Here is a 25,085-nt window from a genome sequence, read left to right on the forward strand (position 1 = left end):
GGTGACTACCAATTGGTGATGGTGAAAGATACCTTGTGCCAAACCCCAACCAATCACTGTTCCATTATTGATGGCCCCCAGGTTAGGATAAAGGTAACTTGCCATTTTCAGCATGAAGTTCTTAAGTGGAGAGGAATGGTAACAAGCAGCCGGCTATGCTGCTTATACATACAGTCTACATTGTGTAAGTCTGACTATGTTTCTCCACTTCTTGTCTTTATGCAAGGCTACTTACCTCCAAGTGGTAGCTCTGTCCCTAATGTGCTGGCATGGTATCAATCTTCAAAATGAACTCTCAACAAAGTGGATAACAGTATTCCCCTAATATTAAACTATTGCTTTATCGCTGCACTAATGAATTATTTCATATTAGAATAGAACAAATGATGAAGGGGCTTGCTTGTAGCGACCCAAAGAGAATCATAACCGGCTCTCTAAAGTTCTCTTCAGCTACTTAAAAGAAAAAAAAAGTTGTGTGAATCCAATGTACACTACCTGCGCAGCACCAAACATCAGACAGACAAAGTGAGAAACTATCTGTTGAACATACTACTGGAGCATGTTTGTTAATCATTTTAATGTCCGCTTGATGGGGCAACAGTACTGTTTGCTCCCTTGTTAACCACATCAACAACTTTATGAAGTGATATGTCAGTGGAGCTGACATGTTGTGGTGTTGCCCCCGAGGCGAGGGGCTACAGGGGCTGATGATGAGTGGTGGTACAGTGAGGCACACGCACACACACACACACACACACACGCACACACACACACACACACACACACACACACACACACACACACACACACACACACACACACACGTCCCATGAGGAGTGTATGAAATAACCTGTGGCGTCAGGTAATTGGATTGTCAAGTGGTTTCATGTGCCTTTTTGCTGCTGGCACGCTGGCAATTCTCAAGCACATAATAAAACTGATTTACGTTGTGTTTAGACTCCTCTGCCGTCGCACTGTGGGAGTCGTCGAACAAACTCTCCAATCCACCATCTATTGCATTAAGGCGGCAGGATGTTCCCCAACAATTGCAGTGACGGAGCAACAAATGTGCAAGATGGGAGAAAAAGCTTGATAATTGCCATAATTGCCAGATAGGCTATAATATGTGTGTATACGTTTTATTTTTATTTTGAGTCAGAGGACAGCAGTGAAAGTGGAGGAGGGGAACAGACTGTTTAATCTCCTGATAAACCGACAGGTAATCCCAGATCAGAGCGTTCTGAGGGAGCTACAACAGTTATTAGTATACTTTAATACAGTGTGTACGTGTGTGAGATGTGTGAGTGTTTCGCGTGTGTGTGAGAGAGAGAGGGAGAAATACTTTGTAATAAGAACTTCATGGGAGGAAGTGAACAGCATGGAGGGCAATGAAGAAACAGCAGGATGTGGGATGTTGATTCAGTGATTGTCACATTAGCTGGTACATCATTAGTTGAATTCAGTGGTTACATAAAATGCTGCTGCTGCTGCAGTCGGATTAATGTTTTTATGTCTCTTCACAATGACAAGTCTCCAGGAAATTAGAAATCTGTTTTTGTGGTCGAAAGTGAGGAAACGCTTTTTTGACTTTTGAAATTACAGAATGGGCCTCAAGGAGACAAGACATATACAAAGAGGGCAATTCAAACTGAAGTGAGAGGATGAACCATGTCAAAACTGCCACATTTACCATCACCTGTCATGTACTTTCTTTTTGTCATGTTAGGTCATGTAATCAGAGTCGGTTATCTTGCAGTTGTCACACTAACACTAAAGTCACGCCTCTACCTGCCTGTAGTTCCTCACAGGATGCTGATTGGTCCAAACTATCGTGGTTTGGCCCCAAGTGCATAACTGGAACCTGGAAAAATGACTGTCAAATCCAGCTGCTAAGTAAATAAAAAAAAAAGGAAAAGAAAATGATCCTGGCTGTTGTTGTCGTCGTGAAGTTGGCAGGCAACCAGATCTATGATAAGATGAGCTAACTGGCAGCTGGCCCCAGCTTAATATTTACCATAAAGACATGACAGATGAGAAAGCAAAAACATTGTTTACCTAAATGTTGAACCATTCCTTTCAAGATATGATTTGTAGATTTTATATATTCTGTTGAATTCTATACTTACATTATACCTAATATTGTACCTCTAACCATGTTCAAACCCAGATAAATCCACAGCTTTACTAAATGTAACAGTAATAAAACATTCAAACATTACCTCGTCCGTGAATGTTTGTGAGTCACTCTCAGCAATGGTGGTTGTTAAATGGCATTCACCACTAATGAAAGGAATTCTCCCCCTGTGATACTCACGCGAGTTTGACCACAAGATCGTTGGTGTTTATGTGCGTTACTTGTGCGAGTGTTAATTTGCCCATAACAGCCTGATTACTGTGCAGCAGTAGTAATCTAGCAGGCAACAGCACGCACCAAGGGTGTATGTATGTGTGTGTGTGTGTGTGTGTGTGTGTTTAAATTCGGGTCAACCTCTCACTAAACTCAGCACTCACCAGAGACTTCGGTTCTCTCTCTCTTTCCCCCCTCTCTTCCCTGTAACATTACATTTATGACATACATTTCCTCTCTGGCGTTACAGCACATAAACACCTGAAGGCTGGAATGGAAGGCTACTCCACGAATCCCTGCCTTAAGCATCCGCCCCCTCCAACCACCCTGGGGATAAAAGTTGCTTCCAGGAAAGTCTCATAAAACAAACATGTGTATTGATCCCATATACGTGTGGGCAAAAAAGCAAAGAAAAAACACATTTTACAAAATGTATTAAGCATTTTTGGTGTTATCATACAGTGTGTAGATGCACAGGTGTGCAGGTAAGAGTCTACAGCACAGTAAATTATGCTAAAGGGTTAAATATTGATTGCACAAGCCTTTCATGTCAATGGACGCTCGTTTCTTTATTCTTGTCCTTGGAGAATTTTATGAAGCTACATTCGGCAGAAAAAAGGACATTAGTGCCCCTGTGGGAGCACGACAGGAGCTGAGAAATGAGTGGAATATAAAGAGGAGGGGAGCAGATTGTGAGTCTGATCCAGAAGACTGGTGGGTGGAGAAAGTGAACCCATACCCCTCTCTGTTATTTATCCCTCTAAAGCTTCTTCTCACAAATGACTTTTATTGTTTTAGTAGCTGGTTTCATCCTTAAAATGGGCTATGATATGTATTAAAGCTCTACATGGAAATTCCGAACCAGCTGTATGCATATGATCAAGGAAGTTTCAGCCTCCCATGAAAGCCAAAAAGGTTCTGTTTATTACCACAGCGATAATCTCCAGCTGATATGTTTCAGACATTGTGTTCCCACCTGAGAGCTGCCAACAACAGGTGGTTTGAAATGAGCTCACGATTACTACATGTGGTTCTTTAGTAGTATCCTTTCTTCTGTTGTCTTCTGTTCTTCTAAAGGAAACACATTTGGTGTATATACTCCCACATACACCTACGGGAGTTTCATAAATTATATATGTTCCCACTGTAGTGTCATTCTCACACACACATGCACACATACACACACACACACACACACACGAACATGGTCTGCTCTCTGTTGTGTTTCCCTGTGATGGTAATCATCACCCTCGGGGACTCATGATCGCTGAGCAGTCCCTGGTTCAACACGGCAGCACAAAGGTGGAGCCGTGTTATACACCAGCCTCCAGTGGAGCCCATTGTGTTAAAGCTGCTTGTTAGTGATTTTAGTTTTTTTTACCTTGTAATCAGCACATGTGGGATCGCAGAGACAAAACTGTTTCTGCTAAGAAGAAGTTCAAATTATCATCCAGCTGATTTGGTATGCAAATCAAATACACACATAGTGAGGCCAACATTTATGACATCGCCTTGATGTTCTTGTGAAACACACACACGCTGGTTTCACTGACACAATAGTGGAACCTCACATTAACAACAGCATATATTAAACAGCTCAAGCAAGTTTTTATGTACTGTGTGTTGCCTGATCCATGTGAACAGTGACGGACGCAGAGAAAGGGAAGTCTCGGCCCAAATATCTGTTATGCGGAAGTCCGCTGAACGCACCCAAAGGCCCCCAAACAATGTCTGCTGCTCCCAGAGGCTAAATCGATGGGCTCCAAGATACCATTTGATTTAAGGGGCTAATTAGCCAGAGTAACTGAAAAAACCTCTGCAAGGTTTAGGCTACAGGGTCTTTAAGAGATTTCCCACTGGTTTTCATGCTGTGTGGGAAATAAATGGAGACAAATGACTACCCAGAGAGAGAGAGAGAAACATACATCAAAAGATCCATAACTGTATAGCGTGCATTTAAGAAAAAATTGGCAAACATTTTAAGCTCACAGGTCGGTGAGGCAAATGTATGTACATCTTGAGGAGGAACGTAAACGTCAGAAAAGAAGCACCTCCAATCTGTTCTCTTCCGTTGCTACACACACTAAATGCGCTCGTTGTGACTGTGCAGTTTCTTTTTATTCCACCAGCCCTGCAGTGGGGAACAAACCTTTAACTCTTTCAGTGTCCGTGTGTCTTTCTACCCGCTGATATCATCAGAGCAGTTAAATGCCAGTCGCTGGGAAAAGGCTGCGAGTGAGAATCGAGGAAAAAATAAAAAAAAAATTATGAAAAATCGGGTCCATCTGTAGTCGGGTACAACACAACTTGGCCTCTCATCAGTGCAGATGCCAAAGCAGACAGCAGTGTTGCATCATTAGTGGCTATTCCAGGCCCTACTCATCAGTGGATCCCAACAGTGATTCAGTCATCTCTGCTTTTAAATATTTATAACACACGAGTATTTCTGGATCCCTGTGCCATCGTTTGCCTAATGAATCTATTACCCCCAAGTCCAGTTTAGTCTTCGACTCCTTAATCTGTAATAACGCAGAGAATATTCCATCAGTGCTACCATGAACCCGATGACGTAAATGCTTGTGTTTCCTGATTTTCAGTCTTTGTTGAACAGCAGAAACATTGTTTCTTTTTGTTTCAAGAGCCTGTCACACTTCACCTCTGCTTTCACAGCAGGCAGTTTTAAATGACTGACCTGAAATTGCTTCTGAATAATAAAATTTGCTGCCCTTCATTGTCCCTGAGTCTCGCTCAGTGGTGGTAAAACACACTCTTGTGTCATGTTGTCAGTTTCACAGACTCATTTTCTGTAATAGCTGTTCCTCGTGTCAGGCGAAAAAGAAAAAAAGTTTCAGGTGAGTGGTGAAACGGTCGTTGGTGACACAAAGAGTGAGCGAGTAGAAAAGACTCCCGGCCTTTTGGTTTCTTTTGCTGTTCCTCTCTGTCCTTATTTGTTTAAATGAAATTTCTTACAGTACAGTGAAGGCCCTGAGGGAAGGAGGGGCACATTTGAGGCGATATGAAAGGGAGAGCGAGCCGGTAGTCCTGAATGGTACTGTAGAGTCTGGAAGCTTCGTTTTCAGCTAATGAGGACACAGTACAGTGACAGCGTGTTTTTTATTGTAAAGCACTGTGGATGTTTTCAACGCAGTGTGGTCCAGTGTGATGCAAAATCTTTTGCAAAGGATGCGGTGCCATTAAACTTTAATGATTGCCTGGGTGCAAGTAGGTCATTGTTGCATCACATAGAGGGAGTACCCAGTGGGGGTAAAATGGAATATAAACATAAAAGTAGCATCAGAATATATCTGGTATTTAAACCGACAACTTTGAATAAGTAGAAGGTATTAATGGTAAGACTTGTGAAAAGATGTACATTATGAAAAGTATCCTGGTGAGGGTCTCCTGGTCATTACCTCAGCACTTTACTTATGGATGGTTTGTAGAGTTTATGTTTACGTATGTCTGTTGAATATTTTAAATTGTGCAGTGTTTAAATCCATGTTTGCTGGCTTGCCCTTCTTCTTCACTGCCTTTGTGGGCATGCTGCGATGCTCTTTTGCACATTACCCTCACAGGGTAAGTCCACATACATCTGTTTTACAGATTAAGACCTGACAAATTATGACGTGTTATTATAGATTCAACTGTATATGTATTTATTCTGCCTTAAAATGTCTCTATAATGACTAGACCTGTGTTATATAATTTGTTGAGTTGTGCCCTTATATCATCTCTAATGTTTCAAACCCAGAGATATCAGAGAGCAGTTTACTCAAGGTTGCTACAAAGTTCACTTTGGTTGCTACAGGGACAGAGAAGTCAGCAAAAAAGACTAATTTAAGGTGACCTAAACTTTAAAACATTACCTCATTCGTGAACATTTGTAGACAGAGTAACAGTATGTCTCATCAGATAGATTTTCATATGTAGTTGCGGCTGTTTAATGGTGTATACGTCAACAGTGAAGCAAGGTTGACGGCAGGATAATTCGTGTTCATTTGCATCACTCGTGCAGTGTTTATCTGCCCCGAACAGCCAGCTACCTTTTATTATATTTGTATTTTTGAATTGCATTTAATGGGGACGATGCAGTTTGACATAGTTCCAATACAAAGACTATAACGGGTGTGAATAGAGAGCTTATCGCTATTACTGTTGCAAAGAGATTGCTATTTTTGGCACGGCTCGGTTTTCTTTTAGCCGGAACTTAACCTCTATTGTGATTACTTTGATTTCAGATGGTATCGTCTTCCAGAGTTGACAGTCTTTTATGGAGAAAGCTGATTTTTCCAAATTTAGATCTACAATGCGATATTTTACAGTTGCCACTCATCATGCTCCTTGTGACTCTATTACTGTTTTGTCTTTAGATATATCTGGAAATAGGCTCTGGGACTAGATGATTGATACATTTGTATAATTAAGTAGACTGTACCTTCTTAGTATCAGACAGTGATGGCACCAGACAGGCTCTTTATCCAGTTTTTTCAGGGCCTGATCTTATGGAAATGTAATGGCTCTGATTGTGGTGGGTGATGCTTGAGCCAATGAGAAAAAATCATAGAGTACATAGCTGACTGGCCTGCCTGAGTAGGTCTGTAGAGACACACCCAGGGCGTATGTGGTTCAGTTCAGGACAACTCTGCGAATTCAGTTGCTTACTCCACAGCGACTCTCTTCTTTCAGTGGATTGCTGCTGCAGTCAGGTTCATTAACAGGAGTGAAGATAAATACACTTTTTGATCCCAAATGTTTAAAAGTATTGTCTGAGCTTTCCTCCTGGCGGTAAACAGTTCCTAATCCGAGCGGAGTCCAAAGTGACTCCGGGTGTTTATTCTGACTCTAACTCAGACTCTGTAGCCAACTCTAAGCAGCGGAGTCGCGGTTCAGCCTGGCTCTCGACACCCCGCAGACATCTTTTGTTCTGCTTTGATGGAGAACCCCTTTGGCGACTGAAATAAGATAATAAGGATAATAAGGAACATTCTGCCTGCATAATGAGTATTTGTGATCATAATGACAGTGACCTCTGTGTGATCAAAGCAACTGAATCACACAGCAACATGGTGTGAAAATGCTTGTGTGTGTTCACCTGATTGAGGCTATAAAAGGCAGATATGCTGTAGTACATGTGAGCGCTGACATCTGCACTGAAAGAATCCATAACTGTTAGCCCCGTCACTATATGTTCCTTTTAATATATGCAGACAGCACAGGATCAGATTATCCTTCTAGATCTCTAAAACCTGCATTAACTAAATTTTCATTTTCTACTCGACGCGCGATCCCTCTCATGTCTGAAATTGCAGGATGGATCAGTAATAGCATAAAATGAATAGAGGCAGTGCTGAAAAGTGTAAAATGGAAGTGCAAAAACACGTCAGATACTGCGTTACCATGGTAATGTTATCTTGTTAGGTGGTGACACAATTTAGAGATATGTACTCGGTTAAGAAATATTATGTAACTGCTCTCTCTCTCTGGAGCCCTCTCTGTCTCTCTTTCTCCCTGTCAAAGGCTGTTAGAGCGCAGATTATTGTTGATGTAATAAAATCCAGCCAGCCAGTGAATTGGAATGACAGATACATAAAAAGCCAGGAAAGGATGATGGAGATGGAGATGGAGGAGGGTCTGTATGTGTGTGTATGTGTTCCAATAACCTTGGTGACTCTTTCCCCAGCTCATCCCCACGGCAGGGGCTACGAAGAAGCCTGTCCACCCTCCCGCGGGGTAAACGTCTCTCCTCTGGACTCGGTTTGGTTCATTGAATCCTTACTGAGGGAGATACAAAGAGTAGAAAGTATGAAGGGATGGAGGAGGAGGTGGAGGAGGAGGAGGAGGAGGAGGAGGAGGAGTGGGTCTCGAGAACAAGAGAAGTGAGGATACTGGTTGAGTGGGGCAGAGGAGGCGGAGTTGGATGATAGGTGAAGTGCAAAGAGAGAGAGAGAGAGAGGAGGAGGAGGAGGAGGAGGAGGGAAGTGGTGGTTGGATGACATGAAGAGTAGAGAAGAGAGAAAGTCCATGCAAGAGCTCAGTCTTCTCTGTTTTCCCTGACTAAGAATAGCAGCTCTTCTGCTAACCCAGTGCCCCAGGACATGACCATTTGAATAAAAGCCTCTATCACTTCACGTAATGCCTGGTGTATGTGTGTGTGTGTGTGCTCTACTGTAGGTGTGTGTATCTGGGCTTGCAATTGTTGGCATGTGACTGTGTGTAAGAGCTGGGAAGTGTTTTGAAAGTCAGATACACAAGGAAATTTTTATCAGAATAATAGGAGAGACAGACAGGAAATGAGAGAGAAAGAGAGAGAGAGGGAGCGACGGGGAGCGGGCTAATTGATGGTGATGATAATAGGCTGGTGGAGAAGGAAGGCACAGACAAAACTCCATGTTTTTATTTCAGCGAGCAAATAACTGTCGTGTGTGTCGGGGGCCAGCCGTCCTCCCCCGTCCTATCTCACTCTCTCTGCCTGTGTGCGCTCTGCTGGCTTCATGTTAGGTCTGTGAAATGTTGTACAGGACGAATCCGGGCAAGAAAAGAGCGTTAAAAAAGCAAATGCAGCTGAGAGCAATGTTTCCATATGTCTGGGCCATATGTCCGATTAGCGGCGGCCAGCATAACACAGGAGCAACCGAAACATCCCGTGCTATAATGTGACAAGTTCGGCACGGTGTTGTAAGTGTGTTAAGGGGCTCAGGGTCACAGACATAAACAGCTTTTCTCTCTTTATTTTTCAGCACTACTTCCTGATTGTGTTTGGTCACGATGGACAGAAGCCTCTGGAGCTGCGGACCGAGGAAGAGAGTGAGTGCGACGAATGGGTGGAGGCCATCCAGCAGGCAAGGTACACACATAGCATTGTGTAAAGTGTGCCCGATGGGAAGACGAGTAAAATTCCATAGTCTGCAAAATATTTCTGGGGCTTTGCAGTGAAACAAAGTTGCAGCATTCTCCACAACAACTGAAGTAGGTGGGGACTGGGAATGGGGAAATTTAAAAAAATAATTAAAAAAATTCATACAGCTCTTTTCAGCATAATCCAAGCCCCAAGATCCGGTTGCTCATTGGTATAAACAAAGAGGCTCAGACGTCTGAGGTCTGAAGTTTGAGCTGTCTCCTGAAAAGAACTGCATTCCTCGTGGGAATTCAAACAGACAGCCTGATGAAGATGAAGTGCATTTGATGCTTGTATTTTATAGGGTATGCCATAAAATCTCAGCTTCATCAGCTGCTAATAGTTCTAAATCCACATTAGACTGAGACCCGTACATTTAAAAGGCCTGGCACACCAGTGGAAGACCTACACAGGTGTTATTATGACTTATTGTGCCTGATTAAACCTAATCTTTGGACTGTGTGGGCATGTAGAGACCGTGGGTGCTTGTATTTATGCAAATGTTTCTCCTCTCTTCCTTGAGTCTCTTCAGGGACATTTTAAAGAATGTCTGACTTCCCTCTCTGTGCATTCTGCAGCTGAGTCTCCTCAGCTTGACAGGTCGTAAACCCCCCTCCCCCCAGTTCTTCTGGTCATACTAATCCCATTTCTATAACTGGCTACATCTATACTTATCTAAGATAATGATATGTGACACTTTGTTACCATAAACCTGTTTTTGCACTTGACAGAGAAAATGTCTTGAAACAGTTAATATAATTTGAGTCAGAACAGCAGTTAGTTCTTGCTAATGAGTGAAGGCTATGAACTTGCGCTGCAGGCAGGAGTCTTTGTTAACAGTGACAACAGAGAAACTGTCCTATATCCCTAGCTGCTGAATGCTGTGCATGTTTATTAAATGGCCAAACTTTAAACCAAAACATGCAATTTAAACATCTCTTTTTATGTGTACTTCCCCCCCAAAGTTCGAAATTGTAGATGATGCAGCAGTAGGTTGAGGTTCCATAGCTCGCACTGAGGATTGTGAAAATCTGCTCTTGGCCTGCAAGTTACGTCACACCTGTAGTTCTGCAGGTTAGACTCATGTTTTCCTTGCCCGGAGGGGCTTGGACCCCTTTGCTTGCCGATCTTGTTATTCCCATTGACACGTGTAGTTTGATGACTTCCCAGCTCACTGCAACTCCATCCAACTTAAGGCCGTGAGAAAAGTGAAGACAAAAATACAGAAAATCTTGTGGAATAGACAAAATCTAACCAAAAGATGTTGTGTTCATTAAGGACATCATTACACAAAGAATGAAGCTCTTTGAGAAAATAGGTCATATTTATGATATAATGTCATCTTCCTACTGTCATTTAACTGATACTTCTGTATATAACTGTGGGCTTCTCTTGATTTTCAGTTACTCTGACATCATCATTGAACGAGAGGTGCTGATGCAGAAATACATCCACCTTGTACAGATAGTGGAGACGGAGAAGGTGGCTGCCAATCAGCTGCGCACCCAGCTAGAGGATCAGGACACAGAAATCGAGAGGCTCAAAGCAGAGGTACAGCATGCACGTGTACACACACAAAAGCTACAGTATAGTCCTCAAGATAACTTTCAAATCAAACCACGCTTTCACTGCGTTAATGGCCAGCACTTCCTCAGCAATAGCCATTTAATGTTTTTGCATTCAGTAATTGCCTCCATCGAGTGTTATTTAAATTGCGTAGCCACAGGAAACAATTTAAAGCTTATACGATACACGGTTCAGAGACAGAAGCCAGTGCATGTGTGAATTTCATGTAATATAGAAGAGCCAGCGCAGAGCATGGGAAGAGGAAGTGTAGTTGTTAATGACTTGCTTCTTAAGCTATCCTTCTTTTAAATAATCATGTACTTCTGCTTTAGATAATGAGTTGTTCTTCCTCTGCTGGATTTGTAGCCACTTAAAATGCATTTACTTCCCCCAGAGGTCGATACAAGTATAATTTTGAATGGAACTGTCAGGCCATTTCCTTCTCATCTCTGTTGGGAGCTGCACATGCCTGTTTAGTTAGTTGCAAACTGCAGCCATTCAGCTAAGTCCTACACACTGGGCCTTGAACAGATGAGCTGATGTTAACCCTCATTGTTACACGAATTTCCTTTTTTTATTGCAAAGCTTATTTGTTAAATGTCTTTGTACATGCATTGTTTACATCCACATTTACTCGTTTGCAGTCCTCTTCTTTCTTGTTTTTATTTTTTTGCTTCACTGCATTTCTTTAGGCATCATTTTGGCAAAATGTTGATCGAAAAAATTAAATGTATTTTATCATTCACAAGCAAAAACATTCATCCATTGCACAGGTGGTCAAACTCTCCATTGTCATTTTTGATGCCTGTTTAAAGGCATTGAAATACAGCATGCATACATGAAGTTGGCGTCATGCACTCACTCATATGTATATGTCTCTGCACTGTGTGATACATATGCCCATATCTCTATGGTTATGCAGTGTCCGTGTGTATGTGTGTGCCTTCTCTCAGCGTTGTCTGTCAGAGGAGGAGTGGGTGTGAACTGTCCTCATTTACTTCTGAGTGTAGGAGGAGAAGCCCACCGCTCAATAAAGACAGCCCCTCAACGTCCTCACAAACAGCTGCCAAACCATCACGCTTATCGAACGCAGCCCGTTTGTGATGTGCCGTCACTGCACGATAAATCAGACGCTCACATGCAAAACACAACTAGCCTCTACAAGGTGTTAATCAGAACTAATTGCAATTCTCTCTTACACACAAATGACAGTGGGTTGTTATTGATTTATGGTAATTAGATCAATAGCTCTAATCTTGTCTGACGTAAAAAAAAAAAAAGGTCAGCTGACTTTGGCTCTCAACATCACTGTCAAACCGCTGAGAAAATGTTGTTAATTTAGATTAGGGCTCCATATTAAACTGGTTTTATGTTTTATTGTGTTTGACTGGAATCTAGTCCAAATAATTTCTATGAATTACAGATAAAGCCTGAAAAAGAAAATGTTTTTTTTTTTTTTTACAAAACAGTGGGATACAGTTATTCTCAATTGTTTGTATGTTAAAATTAATTTGCCATATAGTATTCTATCATATTATGTATTGATATCAATATTGAATTTTTTCGTATCTGTCGTATGTGTTCGTATCGTATCATATCGTATCTTATCCTACCGCATCGTATCGTATTGTATTGTATCGTATTGTTACGTATCATTGCCCAGAATGAACTTATTTCGCAAACCTGTAAAAAGACTGCCAATGATGCCAAATAATTGGAATTAATTTGTGGAAAGTGTGTCAACTGACCCACACAGCATCGTTGCATTATTAAGGAATTATGCATCTGTAAGATATAAAGCTTTACAGTTGCTTTTTAAAAATGTAATCACTGACCTGAGACTTGCTGTAATTTTCCAGACTTGCTCATGTCAATGTTGTATGAGATGAGAAGTGATTCCTTTGTACATGTTCTCTTTTGTGCGGCATAGATGACCAGGAGGCACTGCAGAGTTTTTGTTACTGTACAGGGGCTTGATTGAAATTAAATTCTGCTCTCTGCAGTGGTTGGCCTCAGGGGAAGCTGTTTGCTTGATAGACCAGCTGCTAACATCTCCATAAATCACAGCTCCACTGTCACTTCCAATTCTCTGCTCATCTGTGTCAATAATGTATAAATATTGAGCTTCTATACGCCGCCTCTGTGAAATAACACTATGTTATTGGATTAGCCCGTCATGCTGCTTTTAGTTGTTATTCTCCCTCAGAGCAACAAGTGTGGTGTGTATACCCCCCTCTCTGCCACACATTATGATTATATCTCACTGGCAGGACACACTGAGCCCTGCTCATCATAAAAATGCGACCGAAAGACATTTTATATTAGGAAACATCTGCCTGCGTAAGTGGGCTGCTCATGAAAAAAGGATTAGACTTTGAGAGCCAGTGTGCAGTTGGTGATCCATCTCATTAAAGCATACTCTTGTTTGTTTGTTTTCGTGTGTGTGTGTTGCTCCGTGTTTATGAATAATTAAACCAACTAGCCACTGCAACTGTCAACAGTTGGCAGACTGGCTCCTCTCTGCTGCCATTTGCGTGATGATAGTGAAGATAAGAAAATGAAGCTACGAGAGCAAGCTCGATAACATTTTAAGTCTGTATTTTTTTCCCTTTATGATGTCCTGTGTTTTCAAACCTGGAAGATGACATTAACTATGTGGTAGATGGCTGGCTTTTCTTACCTGCTGCAAGTAAATGTCACATCTACAGAAGCACTGAGAGGACAAGTGAGAAAGTAAATTTGGCTGATTCATTTTCCAGGTCTGATCTTAAATTGTTTTCTCTCCTGTGTTTATGACTGAAGAACAGGTGAAACTGAAGGTTTTGCCAGAATGATCTTACATTTTCTTCATGTCAGTTTTTTAATTTGTTTTCAGTACGTCCATCTGTCCCCCTCTTGTGAATGCAACATCTCAAGAACGCCTCGACAGGATTTCTTCACATTTCTTCACCAATGTCCACTTTAAATCGAGGATGAACTAATTAGAATTTGGCGGTCAGAGGTCAAGCCACTGTGACCTCACAGAACACATTTTTGGCCATTACTAAACAATTCAAATGGTAATAATGACAACATTTTACACGAATTTCGAAGGTCAACCCGCAGTCACCATATTTACAATGTATACCTCATTGGACGATATTTAACACATTTATAAAATGATTTTGGAAAAACATATTTTGTGAAGAAATAACCTTTTCGTTCCATCTGAGAAGAAATCTAATTATATCAGAGTAAGAAAATGGATCACTTGATTTCTGGGCTTCTGAACTATTCTGCCTTATGAAGAGATTTTTTCGTGGCAGTCAAAATGATACAAGAACAGTCATAAATAATAGATCAAGTCTTTAGTAGGCCTTGATTTATTGTTTCCATGGAATAGTTTCTGCTAACATATAGAACATATCAGCTATAGAGGATCATACCTTTTTTCTTCAGTACCTGCTGTGTCCTACAATCCATTACAGGTGAGCGGGCACATGTGAGGCTTGATTTGCTTACTGTCACCAGCTGATAGCAGCCCTCCCCCTTCTTTGTCTCTTTCTGAATGAAAGCACCAGATTGTCAAAGAGATGAGGAAGTCTGATGTCTATCTGGTGCAAACACAGCAACAGTTCACTGAGCACACACTGCATCACTATCTCGTACACAATACCAAATGACTGCGAGTGCCTTTAGGAATATAACATCCTCGCTAATTAAATCTCATCTCGTTCTGCTACACCACAGAAGACCATTGTTTCCATTTAATATGACTTTAATGCAATGTAATGTGGCTTTTATGCAGACATTTAGTCATCCGCATTATGCTCACATTGTCTGTAACTGAATTTCTTCACAGATTGTAGCTCTGAACAAAACTAAGGAGCGAATGCGGCCTTACCACGTCTACCACGAAAATGAGGACCCGGATATCAAAAAGATCAAAAAAGTAAATGAACATTTTTTCTTAAAGGTCATTCCAGGTAGAGCTTCATGTGTGTTTTCTTTTTTTATGAGCATGTTACAGTGCACAGTATGCTTGTATGACCGGGTCGAACCTTGCGTGCATCTCCTCAGGTGCAGAGTTTCATGCGGGGTTGGCTCTGTCGGAGGAAGTGGAAGATCATCGTTCAGGACTACATCTGCTCTCCTCACGCTGAGAGCATGAGGAAGAGGAACCAGATCGTCTTCAACATGGTGGAGGCAGAGACAGAGTATGTAAATACTTTATGCCTCGAGCTGCAGCGCACACACACGTTGGAAAGGTTTCACTATTGTCAAGCTTTGCAGCACATGATATACATCTCCCTTAATGTAGATCTAGGGCTTAAGAAAAGGTGGTGTTAATGTTGTGAGCTATATGCGATAGGATGATGAATAATACTGTGAGAATGTTTATTTTAACCATTTATGTTACAGTGTGTAAATCATTAAACATCATTAGATATCACTATAAAACATTGGATTTATAGGAGTTTTACATCATCCTTTCTGTGACTTTTCAGATAAACTACCTACTCTGATTTAGACAAGCCAAACCTCCTGATTTGAGGCTCTCTCGCCTGTTACTCTCGAGACCCTGTCAAGCTTGTTTGAATCAGCATGACTTAGATTGTCAAATATTGAAATCCAATGTTTTGAGGATACGTCTCAATTTATATGACATTGCTGGGAATCTTTTATTCCTCATAGGTCTAAAAGCTGTTTAAGATAAGATACTGTAGATAAGATATGATAAGACTTAATTGTTGCCTCACTTGTTACAGCAGATAACAGATAAAAAAACAAACAAGAAAAACAGAATAAAAGAAGGAGATGTATTAATCATAAAGGACGTTTTTTACAAAAATATACCCACCAAAAAATGACACGTGATAATTGCGCCCCTTGTGCGAACCCAGACTTTATAAGCTGAAATGTGAGAGTGTTTTTCTGTTTGTCCGTGTGTGACCACAGGTACGTCCACCAGCTCTACATCCTGGTAAACTGTTTCCTCAGACCTCTGAGGATGGCTGCCAGCTCCAAGAAGCCTCCCATCAGCCATGATGATGTCAGCAGCATCTTCCTCAACAGGTGTGTGTGTTCGTGTGACTGTGTTTGTGTGTGATTAAGCAACATGTTCTTTTGTTTTTTTGCTTTTATCTGAATCACTGAGTGTGCTAATTATGTATAAGAAGAGATTGATAGTGAGGATTTCAATATTTTTTTTTTTGTGTTTCTGTTTTCACGCGATGTATCAGCGAGACCATCATGTTTCTACATGAGATTTTCCATCAAGGCTTGAAGGCGAGGATAGCCAACTGGCCAACCCTGGTGCTGGGTAAGCTGCGACTTAACGACACACAGAACACACACATTCACACTGTGTGCATACGCTCTGCAGCCGCTCAGATACATCAAGGTCAGGTTTTCATTTTGTCTAATTCAAACGTCACACTTGACGTCTTACTGGCCTATTCACGCGCACACACACACACACACACACACACACATACACACTCATTTCCCTATCTCAGTCCGCAACCGGCACACTCATTGTCTGTCAAGACAATGACCAGCCGGACCAGAAGGCATCCCACGCATTCACCTCCTAAAACAGACGCACCCTCGACAGATAAGCATCACCAAGGAGACAGACAGCTGAAAGACACGAAAGGCAATGACTTGTGACAAATTCAAAAAGAAAAGGGCATGACGTCACTGTTTTCTGACCCTCGGCCCAAGGCTGACGCTAAACGTAGATTGTTGATCGACAACATGCCTTACGTCAGATTATCTTGTTGTATATTTAGTTCAAATTGTTTCCTTTTTATTATTGTCATTGAATATTTACCATTGAATTTAACTTGTTAACCTCACATAGGCTATGTTCAAATAAATAGATAAACCCATCTATGACAAATCAAGGCTCTTTAAATCTGTTTTTGCATTTTCTTGCATGGTTTTGATTCTTTAATCTTTTTGAGGGCACATCACTACATCATTCAGTTCCCTGATTTGTACATAATACATATGTATATATGTGTGTTTTTGTTCCTAGCCGACCTGTTTGACATCCTGCTGCCCATGCTGAACATCTATCAGGAGTTTGTGCGTAACCATCAGTACAGCCTGCAGGTTTTGGCCAACTGTAAGCAGAACAGAGACTTTGACAAGCTGCTGAAACAATACGAGTCTAATGCCGCCTGTGAGGGAAGGATGCTTGAGACCTTCCTCACATACCCCATGTTCCAGGTAAATCACCAGAACACTCTCCTTTTCACAAATGTACTGTAACATGGAGCAGTCCAAGTATTTTTTTTATTGCCACTTGTGAACTTGTATCTCTTTTATGAATTGTTCATATATTTTAACAGCCTTTTTTCCCCCACATTGCTCTTCTCTCCTACAAGATTCCCCGCTACATCATCACCCTGCATGAGTTATTGGCGCACACACCACATGAGCATGTGGAGCGCAAGAGTCTTGAATTCGCCAAGTCCAAATTAGAGGAACTGTCCAGGTATGCTTGTCAAAATGATGATTTCCTGATACGTCTTGTTGTTGAATACTGAACTAACTGTTGTGCTTGTGTGTGCTCAGAGTAATGCACGACGAGGTGAGTGACACCGAGAACATCAGGAAGAACCTGGCCATTGAGAGGATGATAGTGGAGGGCTGTGACATCCTGCTGGACACCAGCCAGACCTTTGTCAGGCAGGGTAAGTCACTGTCAGCTCTGGAGGTTTTCCCTGACACACTGACCCTCCTGCCGGTCGCCTGTCATCTGAGAACACAGACATGGTACAGTATCTTGGTGGAGCTCAGTCACTGAATCATGACATTAGCTACTGTAATACTTCCCCCTGGGGATGGTTTGGCTCTCTGTCAGCTTGCCAAGCAAAAATGTGGTTCTATAAATTTGATGTGGTCTCAGTGAAAACTCATGAGGGGATGATAACAAATAGCATTACTAACAGGGTCAAGATATGGCTAGAGTTTTTGTTCATTCAACAAACATCATCATCAGAATGAGATGAACGGTGTTGATGTCTTGTCAAAGACATCTACTGTATGTATTGTGTTGTGAGACGTCTTCTGATGTCAGCAATCTAACCAGCTAGCCCTGGCCCGTCTTGTCTTGTTATACCTCTTTGTTCTGGAAAAGAGGCGATAGTCTGATTGTCCCCCCTGTAGTTTCAGCTGGAATTTAGCGTTAAATGCCAGCTTCTCAGCCCCACAGTCTGAGTCCTGGTCAAAGCAGCTGAAACTCACCTTCCTACTATATCCCCGTGTTTAAACTGACCTCTGTTGGTCTCGCAGGCCGTGTTCAGTGTTCCATCTCTGTGTCCCATCGTATACACAGCTGAGCCCCCGTGCTTGTGGTTACTTCCACTGTGACCCAAAGTCTCAGTCCAGGCAAACTCTAGGACTACTGGCTCTAATCACTGTCAACTTTGCTAAGATATAAATTAAGTCAGTTTTCCTCAGTGGAATCACAAGTCTGGAGATGAAATGCTGACACCAGTTTTGCCAGTGCAGTCTTCTTTTGATCAAAGGTTCCTCTCTGTTTTTATTGCTTCAAGCAGAAATAGCTTTTGACACTGAATTTGCCCATTTTAAACTTTTTTCAACGTCCTCATATCTGCCAGGTGCACACACAAAACACATTTGTGCAGAAATGTTAAGCAGTGTTGCTTTTGAGTCCGCTTAGTAAACACAGCCCTCGGCTCTGTGTGAGCTTAATGAAATGTAATGTAATCCTGTGCCCGTCCTGCTCCTCAGGCTCTCTGATCCAGCTGCCGTCGGTCGAGCGAGGGAAGCTCAGCAAGGTCCGTCTGGGCTCCCTCTCTCTAAAGAAGGAAGGGGAAAGGCAGTGCTTCCTCTTCACCAAACACTTCCTAGTCTGCACACGCAGCTCCGGGGGGAAACTGCACCTTCTCAAGGTGAGGACTCCTCCAGCTCGGTAGCATAAGTAAATCTCAGACAAGGAATTCAGTTTAGAATCGAACGTAATTTTCAACCAGAATGCCAATGAACAGATGTTGATATTTTTTCTGTGCAACTCTTGCAGCAAGGTGGAGTTTTGTCCCTGATCGACTGCACCCTCATAGAGGAGCCAGATGCCAGCGACGAGGAGTGTAAGTTCACCACATCAGTGAAGCGCTGCTGCCACGCTGGTTGTTGGGCTGGCGGCTCTTATCTGCTCATTTAGGCCCTTCGGCACTCCTGGAGGTTAATTAGGTGTCAGATGATAAGTGTCCAGAAATTACTTCCCTTTAAATACCAGACGCTCACCCCTGTAAATGTCAGGTTATGATCTTTTGACATAACAGGTCCATTATTCTTTTCTTTTTTTTCTTTCCCGAAGATTAATATTGCAAATAGGGAGATAGATGAAACGCCCGTTCAGCCACACAAACACACGCCCAGAGGCAATCACACTTCGCTTCAACACACACCTTTACACTTAAGCCTCAGGGGGTGTAGAATGAAGATAACAGGTCAGCTTAATTAACCCTGTGTGTGTGTGTGTGTGTATGCATGTATGTTTTTACCATCATCACCAAGAAGAGGGCTGTTGAAATGTAAGAAGCCCTTTCTGTTTCCTCTCTCACGCAGCTAAAGCCGGTGGTCAGGTGTTTGGTCAGCTGGACTTTAAGCTTGTTGTGGAGCCATCAGACTCGCCCTCATTCACCGTGGTGTTGCTGGCACCATCGCGGCAGGAGAAAGCAGCGTGGACCAGTGATATTAGCCAGGTGACACACAAACACACACCCAGACAAACACAGAATAACAAGAACCTCCAAATAGCGAGCGCATGTCTCCACCGGGTATTGAGAAGGCTTAGTGATAAGTAAACACAGACATGGGTGCAGCTCCCCAGAGGTGAGTTCAGCTCACTGCCTCAGTGCTACACAAACAGAGTAGTGCCATACAAGCATGGCAGACTGGATTAATTCTTATATGACAGCAAATTTATAGATTTAAAGGAGTCATCACCTGGTTTTTTACATATCCAGTCCCTCTTGGATCGCTTTGGATCAATTCTTAAAACTTATTAGAATTTTTTTTTTTTTTTTAAAATCAAACATAGAGCTTGTTCTGACACTTTTTCATACCGCGACTTTCTCACGCGAGATTATGCGCAAGGTTTTGACCGGTCCGGATGTGCATTGTATTAATATGTAATGAGGCGCGCGTTGATTGGCCGCAGGAAGGACAGAGCCGGAATGGGGGGCGAGCCTGCATGCACACACAGACTCCAAAACATAAACAGCCCCCTGTCATGGTGCACACACACGGCATTGAGCTGATGCATATGCAAGTAGCCTCCTGTGGTAACGTCAACACAGGAGCAGAGTCAAAATCTCGTGCTTTAGGAACGCGCACTACTGTGCACTATTCCTGTTCGGAAAAAGAGCCAAAGCGAAAAAAATAAGCCACTTTCAGACTCCAGCTTTTCAGGCAAGTTTCAACAGAGTTCCAACACTAATATGCATGATTTAACGAGAGAAATTGCGATTTCCAGGGGATGACTCCTTTAAGTTTTAAATGGCTTCTTTTTTTTATTCTCTATTAAACACACATTTAAAAGACCCACTCCATGTTTTCACATTCATTGTGTGAACATTTTCCGACACAAGTCTGATTTCAAAATGTCAGCCTATGAGCATGACATCAGCAATAGCTTGGAAGCCAATCCTGGTCCAATATATTAAGCGTACATGAGTGTGATTTGGAAACTTGAAGCCTCCAGTGCACAGACACTGAGAATGGACTTCATAGTGAAGTGTAGTGAACTCATTAAAAGTATTCTGGAGCTTTTCATGGGTGAGAAGGGGCAGGGCCATTTAAAGGATTATTTCAAAGTAAATTCTAATAATTTTTCCCATGTTCCTTTTACCTCTCGTAGAGTCTTTCTTTTACTGTAAAGCTTAATTTTTATTTATTTTTTTACAAAATTGAACTAGTATGGTCTCACCAAACATTCAAACTAAATGATATTTGAGTGTAGTGGCTAGAAAGGCAATTACAGTGGAATTTGTATGGGAAAGAATCACTTTTTCTTTGAGGCTTCAAATAAAGTTGAGGAAATTTAAGATACATGGGAAACAAAGTATTTCCCTGAAACGCCCCTCTTCTGTTAAAATTATCTTTTATTGATTCATTATTATTTCTACCTTGCATTTTTTCTGCTTTCTCTCATCTAAAATGTATATCTCAAATCTATATGTGTGTTCTAAGATTTAATTGTGACAAGCACGGAAAATAGACCCCTCTGTAGTGGTGTGTACTGTACTCATCCTCCTTCTCTGCCTCTGTCTCTGTAGTGTATAGATAATATCCGGTGTAATGGACTGATGACCAGTGTATTTGAGGAGAACTCTAAAGTGACTGTGCCTCATATGATCAAGTAAGTGCGTTTGTGTTTGTGAGGAGGAATGTCTTCATGCCGGTGTTGTAACAGTTTATGACGTAGCTTACCCGGCTGGAAATGTTACACTTGTGTTGATGTACGGTAAATTGCTAAGTTGTATGTTATGTATTATGATTTCTTATATGTATTCATGCCACTCTTTCTTTAGCTTTCTTCCTTGGATGATATGAATTGTTTTCGATTAATTTCCCCTCCTTTACTTGGCTGTTCACTCAGTTACTTTCACAACCTTTTTCTTGCTTAGCAACCCAGCAGTCACCCATGCTTGGTTATGTGTTTTGTGTGTATGTGTGTGTGTGTATATCCATCAGATCCGATGTGCGTCTCCATAAAGATGATGTTGACATTTGCTTCAGCAAGACGCTCAACTCCTGCAAGGTCCCCCAGATCCGCTATGCCAGCGTGGAGCGGCTGCTGGAGAGGCTGACCGACCTGCGCTTCCTCTCCATCGACTTCCTCAACACCTTCCTGCACACGTACAGGATCTTCACCACGGCAACGGTGGTCATGGACAAACTGGCCGACATCTACAAGAAGCCCTTCTCCTCCATACCGATCAGGTCATACAATGCAGCAACTCTCACTGACATAGATGCAGCTCACACACACTCCCCCTCCCTCGCCTCTTTTTTTAAGCTCCCACCTCTTTAGACAAGGTTGAATGCATACTGGCTGTATTGCATACTAACCTTTATATGCAGGCCAGCTGAACGGATGCTCCGACAAGGTTTTTGGCGAAACCATGGGAATATACTGTGCGTCAGATGAGGAGTTTTTCTCTCTCTCTCTCTCTGCTTTATTCATGCTCTCTCTCTCTCTCTCTCTGCTTTATTCATGCTCTCTCTCTCTCTCTCTCTGATTTATTCATGCTCTCTCTCTCTTATTAGGTCTCTGGCTGCATAAGAATGTGTGTGTTTTCATTCCTCCCTTGGCTTTACTTGACTTAGCTTTTTTACTGGCAAAGCTGTGTCTTTTCCTCAGGCAAGAGGCAGGTCTGTATGTAAAGCATAAGTCACCATGACCTGTTGCAAAGAAGACTCATCCAGAGACCGGATAGTGTGCAGTACGGATAGTGTGGGGGAAAGTCCCCTTACTCAAACCTTTGCTTAAACAGTATATGCTTATTTTTTGCACTTAAAGTCGCTCCAGGTGGGCAGTTGAGCCGTCTGAATACCCTTCTAGTGAAACATTTGCACTTTTTTCCTCCACCAGAGAGCCTGTACAAGAACTTTATAAGCAGAACATGATTTATTGTATTTCAGTGGTTTACTGTTGTGATGTTTTCAGCCGTTCTGTTGGGCTCCAGGGATATGGATTATTAATGGATGGGCTGCCATTAATATTTTTACAGACGTTCAATTGTTTTTATTGTGGGTGTCTGCTAGTAAATGTTTATATTTCATGTTTGAATAATCAATCCTGAGAAGCCCAGTCTGCTTTGATTGGTCAGCTCTCACAGGCCTGAGCAGGCACCACCTACCATAGCCCCGCATGTTTTTGCAACCACAGCCATGCTAGAGGGCATGGCCGAGGATAGTGACTGTACAGTTGTGACATCACAACCTTATAGTGCAAAAAATAACGTTCTACAAAATGGGACCTTTAATTATCGAGTTAAATATCTCAACATCTGTCCCGATCAGCTAACGCCGTGACATCAGCTAGCCTTCCAGAGGTCCTTGATTGTTTTTCCCTAATGACTTTCTTGATCCTTTAACTTTTCATCTGATGCGATCATCAAAACTAGTGACGTTCCCCGACAGCCTTGACTGTACTTCAGTGTGTAGTGCTAATGATCGCCATGCTAACACACCTCACAAAGCCATTTTGCTGTGTGCTTTGTGTATTATATCTTTCAGATATCATCTTGGACTTAAGCACTGCAATTTCCACTCTTGCAAGTGATTGGATTGAAACTTTGGGGGGACGTTTTGGTCCTAGCATCCATGAACCTGTAACTGAAATGCCCCCCAAAGTCCCTATACACGCAGCTCTCTGCATCTGTTCTTTTGCTCTAGATTTTTCTCCCTTGTGATGATGTGTCAATATCCGGGACTGAACGTGTGCTGCTCTCCTCTTACTCACAGACGCGCTGCCTCCCCTACCCCTCAAACGCACTGGTCGCTCACCAAGAGATACATTTATCATCCTTTCATCGTCTTCCCTCAAACCACGTTCTGTGTTCGCTCACATGTCCTACTTGCATTTCCGTGTCTCACTGCGACCATCACACCTGTCCAATCATCTCTCTGTGTTTTCCTCCACCCTCCCTGTCTCTTCATGTCCCCCTCCGACTACAGGGCGCAGTACCACTCATTTGACCGTCTGTCCATCTCATCCATCTGTCCCGACTACAGTCTGAAGATCAAGAAGATAGCCATGGATCAGTCCAAGTAACCAACTCTTCTCTCTCTCTGTCCTCCTTCTGACTCTTTCCAACTTTTCCTGCCTTGTTCTTTCTCTCCTCTGGTCTTGGTCTGACACTACTGATGCATGATTTTTTCACCGACAGCAGGCAAATCACGGGGAAGAAATTTTACCAGTTTTAAACATCGGCGCAGGGAAAAATTTATATGTATTCTACGCTCTGCAGCTGGTCCGTAGCATGTTTTCTCACTGGAGCATCACTTCCTCAGGGCTCTCCATTATTATATTGATCCCTGTTTTCATTCTTTCAGTCTGTTTTATATCCTCCTCTTAAGCATCTTCCGCTGCTTGCTTCCTCTTTTTCCGCTGCTTGCCTCGAATTTCTTCAGCGTTTCCCCCACTCGCTGCTTTTCATGTATCTTCCCTTCCTCCGGCCTCCTTTAATTTCTCCCTCCCGTCTTTCGATCTGGGATGCAATTTGTTCTTCTATTTCCTGCTGAATAACAGGCTTGTGCGAGTAAACGATGGCTGTGTTCATCTATGCATGATTACTCCTCCCCTGATGTAGCTCGGTACATATTGAAAAAAATGGTAACCGAAATGCTTGTTGATTAAAGCTTTTGCACTTGTTATTGCCGAGTAAATAAGGCGTTTAAATGTTGCAAATGTAATCTGCAACAAAAAAAGGATCATTTTCTAGACGGAACATTTTTGTTGTAAATTATATTCCCGTTTCAGGCAAATCATTTACTAAATTCATAGGCATTTACTTTCAGCTTTAGGGTTTTTTTTAAGGGTGTTCACATAAATATTTGCTGAACAGTTTTAGGCTAGTCTGAATGTTTTTTATGGATCAAGCCACAGTTTGAGATCAGCGCAGCAGAATGTTAAACTGTCAAACTGAGCTCTGGGGGCCAACATGGGTACTTGAGTGGGTTGTAAGGCATCCCGGCAAAAGGAGGAATGGAATATTTCAATTCTTATAACATTTATTTTGGAAATAGGAGTAACATGGGAGGAAATGAGGGAGGATTTGGCATATCAACCTTAAAAAGGGCTTTTTGACTCCAGTCTGGATGTTGCTTTTCAGCTCTGTACATTCCCTGAACCTTGTACACAGAGCTCTAAAACTACTCTGCTGCTGTTCATCTCATGTGGATGTAAACACCTTTAAAGCTGAAAGTTTTTATTTTTCATTTCTATTTGCTGCAATACAGAAACAACATGATAGAAATAGTGTCGCTGTTCTAATACTTTATGACGGCGCTGTGTGTGCCCACTCGGTCTGGATAAGTGCTTTAGCTAATGCCTCAAATGTAACTTTGAATGCTGCAAAATCTAAAAAACCTTCTGAGACATAGTTTTTCTGCTCTTCTTCTGTTGTTTATGAATTCTGAATGCACAGTAGGCCATCTTATTTTGACAAATTACATTTTCTACTGAACCTTTTACACCTTGAGGCAGACAGATAGATCAGCTCTATTTCTGATTTCTTTATCAGACATCCT

At 42.1% G+C, this 25,085-nt stretch overlaps 1 protein-coding gene across 4 annotated transcripts in view; it reads left to right on the forward strand.

The window, feature by feature from the left end:
- Positions 1 to 25,085, forward strand: part of rasgrf2b (Ras protein-specific guanine nucleotide-releasing factor 2b) — a 45,986-nt gene that overhangs the window by 7,837 nt on the left and 13,064 nt on the right. For 2 of the 4 annotated variants that reach the window (XM_030417737.1, XM_030417738.1), the window contains exons 2-16: positions 9,085 to 9,191; positions 10,646 to 10,793; positions 14,650 to 14,739; positions 14,868 to 15,004; positions 15,747 to 15,863; positions 16,031 to 16,110; positions 16,831 to 17,024; positions 17,183 to 17,292; positions 17,373 to 17,491; positions 18,555 to 18,715; positions 18,844 to 18,910; positions 19,392 to 19,528; positions 21,104 to 21,186; positions 21,522 to 21,770; positions 23,511 to 23,603. In XM_030417737.1, the coding sequence (XP_030273597.1) occupies positions 9,085 to 9,191; positions 10,646 to 10,793; positions 14,650 to 14,739; positions 14,868 to 15,004; positions 15,747 to 15,863; positions 16,031 to 16,110; positions 16,831 to 17,024; positions 17,183 to 17,292; positions 17,373 to 17,491; positions 18,555 to 18,715; positions 18,844 to 18,910; positions 19,392 to 19,528; positions 21,104 to 21,186; positions 21,522 to 21,770; positions 23,511 to 23,603 (1,892 nt within the window). The remainder of the gene's footprint in view (positions 1 to 9,084; positions 9,192 to 10,645; positions 10,794 to 14,649; positions 14,740 to 14,867; positions 15,005 to 15,746; positions 15,864 to 16,030; positions 16,111 to 16,830; positions 17,025 to 17,182; positions 17,293 to 17,372; positions 17,492 to 18,554; positions 18,716 to 18,843; positions 18,911 to 19,391; positions 19,529 to 21,103; positions 21,187 to 21,521; positions 21,771 to 23,510; positions 23,604 to 25,085) is intronic. The other 2 variants (XM_030417739.1, XM_030417741.1) reach the window with 1 other exon arrangement.

Source organism: Sparus aurata, chromosome 5 (genome assembly GCF_900880675.1).
Source record: "Sparus aurata chromosome 5, fSpaAur1.1, whole genome shotgun sequence".
NCBI lineage: Eukaryota > Metazoa > Chordata > Actinopteri > Spariformes > Sparidae > Sparus > Sparus aurata.